The 7652-nt window shown below is 33.4% G+C and overlaps 1 protein-coding gene across 1 annotated transcript in view; it reads right to left on the bottom strand.

Moving 5' to 3' along the window:
* LOC107003368 overlaps positions 1-3905 on the bottom strand; it is a 9604-nt gene extending 5699 nt beyond the window's left edge. Inside the window, exon 1 of the mRNA XM_015201685.2 lies at positions 3641-3905. Coding sequence (XP_015057171.1) covers positions 3641-3720 — 80 coding nt within the window. The 5' untranslated portion in view covers positions 3721-3905. The remainder of the gene's footprint in view (positions 1-3640) is intronic.
* Between the last annotated feature and the right edge of the window lie 3747 nt (positions 3906-7652).

The raw sequence follows: 7652 nt of genomic DNA, 5'->3' as shown, positions 1-7652 counted from the left end.
GGGGGGGGGGGGTCAGAGAATATAATGCTTATGTGCTGAATCCAGTACGATATTTTGACTATTAGAAAGTCTAGAAGCAAGAACTGGCCAACATTTGTTAACAATGAACTCAGACACCACTCAAATTAACTGAGAAAATGGCTCTAAATGGTAGACATCAGCAACTCTCTCCACCATCTCTACATATTCAAATGGTAATAGTTCTTTTTTATTTTGTATAAGTAATCAAATTAGTATTTTCGCATAACATAACAAACTAAAGGTGTACTTCAGTCCGAACAGCTTTTGTCTAAATAATAAAAGAGGTCAAGGATAATTTTACAGATCTTCAAACACTAGCACAGAAATTTTGGCTACACGTATATCATTGGTCTGCTTAAGTAAATGATGCCATAAAAAAGTTTGAGGTCATCAAAGCATGTGGTCCATATGATATCCATATATAGGTATCGAAGTGTTTTGAAGAGGTTGGAGCAACATGGCTTACCTAACTGTTTAGGAATGGAAAGATGCCAAGCAACTGAAGAAAATCACCTTGACTTCTATATATCAGAGAATAAAATATTAAAAGGTTCAGGAACCTATCTTGCCTTGAACTTATGAGACATATGATGAGACACATGGCTTACCTAACTGTTTAGGAATGGAAAGATGCCAAGCAACTGAAGAAAATCACCTTGACTTCTATATATCAAAGAATAAAATATTAAAAGGTTCAGGAACCTATCTTTCCTTGAACTTATGAGACATGATGAAACTTTGGCAAGGAGTGATAAAGTAAACAGTAGTACAGTACAATAAACCAAAAACCTGTATTCTAATTGCATCTAACACCTTATACCTACTTAAGTTGCAGATATAAAAGTAAACTTCATTGGCAGTAGGAAAAACCTTTAGCCCTACTCTTTACCTAAACTTACACCACTATTTTCTTTCCCTTCCCTTTCTCTTTTCGTTATGAGGAGTGTTTAATCTTGTAAATACACAAAAAAGAATCTCAATCATATCCTAAGTAAATTTCCACAAGTACATGTCGATCCCATCAAGAGTTCCATAAGCATCCTTTAATTAATCAATTATCAACTTCTTTCTTCATTTTTCTTTCCCCACTCCCCCATTTTTCTAGTCTCTAGGCAGAAATTAACTAAGAGGGAAAGCTTTCCACATATACTTATCCATGCCTTTAGCTTACTTTATATGTCTCAGATGTTTCTAGTAAATTCATATTTCCTGGAAATGACACATTAGATTTAAAACATATCTTGATTAATTTCAACCAGTTAAAGGGCTCCCATCATATCTCCAAAAGTAAGTTCTTATCATGAGTAGGCTATGTGGCTAACTTCCCTCCTCAGGTACCATAATCATCCTAATTGTATTTCATTTTCTAGAGTGTAGATATGTAATTATTAACGATTCAACAAAATCAATTCTTCCAGCGTTAATACAGCGTGGTAACTGATTGTTGTAAAAGTTTGTCTCAGGATTAAGCACCAATAACAACGGCAGTTGCTATCATGGAGGTGAACGACTAACCTCACATGTGACATGTATACCATCATAAAAGCACTAACTGACGATAGTGATTCTATATACTATGCTTAAGCTCTCTTAAGGTCATAAGGCTAATTCTTACACCTTATCCTCTCACCAAACTGATACAAAACAAACAGCATGGTGGGTATCTCAATTAGAATTTATAACCTTAAGACTTGGTTCAAGTGAGAATTCTAAAATAAATAAATAAATACATGATAAAAAAGTTCAATTGTCATACACTAAGAACTTAAACACCACCAAAGTAACTACAACATGGACTGACAACCTTAAAAAATAGTAAAACCTGCAACAACCTATTAAACTACACTGCTATATTACAAATTTTACCTAGTGCTTATAACTTGAATTTATATTAAAATGTTAGAAAAGACTCTGTAAGGCAGGGTAGAACTGAGTGTAGGAAGCGGATACAGAGAACTCCATAGTTTTGGTTACCCCACTCAGCAGCAGATTATGAACACACAACAACTCACGTTTGATTCCTATCTTCAGGAGCATGAATCAACCACCCTTGACACTAATTTTTTTTTCTCTTTCCATAATGGAGATAGTCGCACGTAATGACAGATCACGGCCATATGTACTTGAAAGAGCAAGTGTTGAAAAGTCGGGACCCATTTGAGAATCTATTCTAGACACCCACCTACCGTCCCTAAATCTATCTTACTCTTCTTTGGTCTTTTAAGTCTAAAGGTTTGATTTGCTTCTCATGTGTGAATTTCTTCCGATTCTTCTTTTACACCTTATTTGGATGGTTGTTACACGTTGAGTTGTATCGTATTGCTAGTTTAAATACAATGTTTCTTTTGATTATAACTCAAACTTGATTATATCGTATCGTTTAAATCCGTTGTTAGGTAACAACAAAAAGACCCATTTTGTGTAACGACCGATTTAGTATGATCGCGTCGCTACCTTAATATTTTCTTCTTAGTTTATCTTTACTTATAATTCAATACTTCTATTTTATCCTTCACGGCTTCACCCACCTTTTCATAGTAGTTTTACCTCGTACCCTAGTTTCCTCGTAGGTTAATCATTCAAATTATGGGTGTGCGATATTATGTAACAACGGAGAATGATACAATATGTCCAAATGTTGTCTTAATTATTCAAACAATACAATACGATACATACGGGCGGACCGACAGAGAGTACGGGTGCTCAAGCACCCATTGACTCCGACAAAAAATTGGTATATGTTTATAGAAATATTGAAATATTAATATAATCAACTCTTGAGCACCCATCAACCAAAAGGTCTGATGGGTGCTTTGGCTCTCAGATCAAAGTTAAAGCTTGCGTTGATGCCCTTGAGTGCGAGGGTTCGAATCCAGGTAAATCCATATATTTTTTTAATTGGAAAAAAGGCAAACCGAATTTCTTTTTACATTTTTACACTTATTTTTATACCTTTTCACTATTATTTGCTTGCTTTTTTTTCTTTTCGATTTATTGTTTTTTCACATTTCTATTTTCAGCATTTCATTTACTAACTTAACTATAAAAATATTAGTAAGCTTTTAGAAGGAAACCCTTCTTGGAAAGCAACTTTACGTTAAAGAAAGTGAGCACTCATAACCTTTAAGTCCTAGATGCGCTACTGACGACGCAATACACTATGAAACAATAGGTAACAACCATCCAAACAAAGTGTTATTCATCAAAGCTTATCCTAATCTCCGTCGGTGAAAAAATATTAATTTAAAACTCAGTAACTCAAAATGACTAAAAATCTCAAACTCATAAACATCAAATCCCAACTCCAACTGTACTCTAAGGTACTTGAATAAACAATGACATCTCAAGTTCAAATCTCCGAAACATGTCGGTGGTGGAACATTTGTGAGACTTTACAGGTATCCCGTGAAACTAGCCATAACAATAGCCCAGGTGCGCAAAAGTTGACCACGACATCAAAGTTAATTAAAAAAAAAAATTAAACCACCCATAACTCAAACCCTAGATACCTAACATCTAGTTTTGCATTCTAATAAAAAAAGCATCGAATTTTGCAATCTAATCAACAGAAAAAACAAAACAAAACAATTGTTGATAAAGAAGAGAGAAAAAAACTCACTTTTTGCGCTTAGTAACAACAGGGCTAACGATGGAGGGTTCTTCAAATTCAAAATCAAGAGGTTCATCCATCTCCGTCATCAACTGAATTGCTTCAACAACAACAAAATTAAACACAAATCTAGCAAACAAAAATCTAAAAATCGCTCAAAAACACAGTAATTCTTCTATAATAATACAGATTTTGAACAGAAGAAAAGGCTAAAAATGGACTCTTCGGCTTAATTTATAGCCTCGGGTTTGCCCGGGAAAACGAAAAAATGTGGGGTTTTTTTTCATTTTCATCCTTTATTTTTTGGATGATTTGCACTTTTGGCTTGCTAATTTTCCATTGTTTGCATTTTTATTTTTCCTCCTTTTTTTTGGTAGTGATATTTGAGATTAGTAGGAGTTGAGGATTTTGCTATTTTGGTTAAATACTATAATAGACATCTGTAGTTGCATCGTTTTAATTCAGGTATTTCAGTGTTATCAGAATAATTACTTAAAATGTTTTTGATCGTGCATGAACCTCAAATGCATTAATAGAATGGAAAAATTTTAACTGTTTGTTTATAGAAAGTTTAAAATGTTGGATCGAAATGAGTCATTAATAATCTATATGGCGGGAGTTTGAAAAAGTTATGAATTTTCCAACCAAATTTCATCGAGAAATTTACCAAAATGATGTTTTTGAAATTAACAAAAGTTGAGTGATTTTATAATTAGAAAAAATAATTTAATGACTTTTTTGCGATAATACTATAATTTGATGACTTTCTGTGAAATCAATTGTCCACGTCCTGAGCTTACACCCTGGACGTGGCCGGCACTCGAGAACCATTTCTAATTCCCAATCGAACTCTTAGTCTGACTGACTATTTAGCGGAAGACTTATTCAAGCACAAAGAAACTTTAAAAATAGAATTTAGAACATTCAAACTCAAGTAAATGTTTAACTCAACTGTTTGAAAAAACTTAAGTGCAATAATAATAATAAAACTTTGCAAAATAGTCTCAAAACGTCTCAAACAAAGGGAGATACCGAGAGACTTGTCAACTCTATCTATCTGAAGCCTCTAATAGTAGGATAGAAGTCGGGACAAGACCCACGACAACTCAAATAATAACAGAAAAAAATTGTGAAATCTTACGGAAAGCAGGGAGGCTCACCATAGTTGTTTGAAGCACAAACTGATCTCAACGAAATGCCTGTTGATGATTCTGAACACATATATTTACATCATAAAAGATGCAGGTCAAATGACATCAATACATTGAATGTATGAGTATGTAATATAGCTGAATAGCAAATAACTGAATGAAGAGACTATAATACAGGTAGATATATACTCGACTGAATTTAAATAAAATAAGGAAGTGAAATCAGTAAAAGTTAAAAAGAACACTTTCTCATTCTCTGAACTTTAACTTAATAACTGGTATATAAAAATACATTTAACTCTATTAGGAGATTCTCTAACCAACAACCATCATTATGAGCTAAGTGACGATATAATGTATTGTCCAAGCTGTCAGAATTGTCTTATATCGTGTCAGGATATTGATCACCTCAATTAAGTGTATCCACAAAATTATGCCCAAAAGTTCCAAGGATTCATCCAAAAAGTATGATCTTGTACCCATGCTAGCAAGACATAGTTTATGGGGGTTGTGAGTTATCTGAACTTTCCCTCATATCGGTGTTCAATATTACTCCCAATAATATTTATCTCTGCTCAATCTATAAAAACATTACTCTTTCTCTGGTTTGAGATAATTGCTCAACTATCTCTCAAAAGAGACAACTGTTTTGAAATATCTTTGAACTCACTAACTCATTTAGAAATCAAAGTTTCTTTTTTCTCAATGTAAAAATGATAAATTTGAGAGTCAATAATTCCCGTAAGTGTTACGTGAAATGTCTGTTTAAACTTTCCTCAAAACTCCTTTTTACTTTATGAGAAAATCAATTAAGATAATTATTTGGTTAAAAGATTCTCATCAATAACTCAGTGAGTACTTCAAATAATAGGGTTGATGCTGAAAATCATGCATGAATAATCAACTCAAGAATCTCAATAAATAATATATAGCAACTCGAAAATTAGGAATAACAACTCAAAATTCAACAACAAACTCATCTAAAAATTATCCAAAACTGAGGATATAATCCTAGATTATTTTTTACTAGTAGAAAGTAGATGTAGGGCGTGAAGACGAACTCAATCCATCACTAATGATAGCCTTACATACCTTGTAAGAACAAAATTCTTGGCGAAATCGATGAAATTCAAATAAAGATAGAAAACCCTAACTTTTCTCCTCTTGAATCCTTGCTCTAAAATCTTTGTAGTGTTGAAGAACATAAAATAATGATTTAACACTATTTAGACCTTAATTAGGTGAAAAGGGTCGTGGTTAAGGCTTAGACAGGGTGGGAAAAGACTAGACTTCCCTTCTTAAAATTGAGAGAAAAAAAACCTTCTACGGATCGTGGTTTGACCCACAGTTGTATATCTCATTCGTTGATTCTATTATGAGTTTTTAAGGCTCACAAGTCCATTTACGGGTCCAAACGATGGCTCGTAGGTCCACTTATGGCCCATCGGTTGGGTCCATAGGATTTGGGTCTCAAAAGTTGACCCCAGTACTCTACCATCGACTTGACAGAACGGGTCGTGGTTTAACCTACGGCCCCTTGGTTGGGGTCGTCGTTCACGAACTCAGAATATTCTGGTTTGACAGTGTTTGGTAAAACAGTCATAATTTTTTACTCCGAACATGAAATGAGAAAAACTTGGTGGCATTGGAAACAGGACTCAAAGACCTTTAATTTGGTAGGTCATAGCCATACATATCATTATGTGCCGGGAGATACAATCGTTTGAAGTTGACCTAAGTAGAATCTTATGTCAAAACTTAATCAGAAACGAAGATTTCAAATCAACTCTGCGCTAGGGGTTCTTTTGACCTTAAGTCATATTCAAATCCATTTGAACACCAAAGAAATTACCTTTACACATATGAGTAACTTAAGGAACACCCGTTACAATTTTATAGGCAATTAAAGAATGGTTCGAGCCTTATTTTAGAAATTTTTGAGATATTACATCAACTTGATATTTATTCATTGGTAAAAATTTCAAATCCATTAGGTTGATATGCTCATCAAATTAGTGTTCTATTGTGTCTAAAACTCCAGATCAAAACTTCTTTCGTTGGAAGTGAATATTTATTTTTACCTACCACTAAGTCATATGAAATTACATGTCACGTCAAGGACCATCAAAGCTTGCTCTAGGATATATAAGATATCTTCACCGTTAATTAGAAATTTTAAATTTGAGTACTGAAATAAAAAGGAAAAGAGAAAAAGTAACTCTTGATAAGATTCTATAGAACACTTTGCTTGGTGTAAACACCCAGTACGAATAAGATTTATCTCTTTCCGCCTTTGATGAACCTTACGTGACGTATATATTAGAATCAGTCCATGACTCCATTCTACGAGACATTGAATGGGAAACAAAAGAAAAAAGAAAAAAGGAGACATGGCCAAGAATGTGATCTACTACTAGTCTAAAATACTGTCATTTAGTCTGATTATTTTAACTTGTGTGCCACCAGAAAAACAGACAAAACTAGCCTATCTTTCAATTTCTAGCCAACTCTCTAATTCTTAATTCCAAGTTGCACAAAAGCTCACAATTTTTAGTGTTCTTTTTTATGTTCAGTTTTCTGCTTAGCAAAAACAACAATATACTCAGCATGTGTTTGGTATATGTTTTCCAATTTTCTTATGTTTGGTTGGGGCAAAAGTTTTGGAAAATGTTTTTCAAATCAATTCATTTTCTTCAAAATTAAGGAAAATGACTTCCGTTCAAAAATTAAGGAAAACATTTTCCAAAACTCCTCCTTCAATTTTATTTACATTTTTTTTTGAAAAAAACAACAATTTTTTTTTAAAAAATTCAATTTTAAAATTTTATTTTTTTTACCCGATCCCTGACCCCCCCACCAACCACCGGCCA

This window comes from Solanum pennellii, chromosome 11, assembly GCF_001406875.1.
Source record: "Solanum pennellii chromosome 11, SPENNV200".
NCBI classification, from domain to species: Eukaryota; Viridiplantae; Streptophyta; class Magnoliopsida; order Solanales; family Solanaceae; genus Solanum; species Solanum pennellii.
Note: the sequence above shows the minus strand (reverse complement) of the source record. Positions and strands in the feature narration are given on the sequence as shown.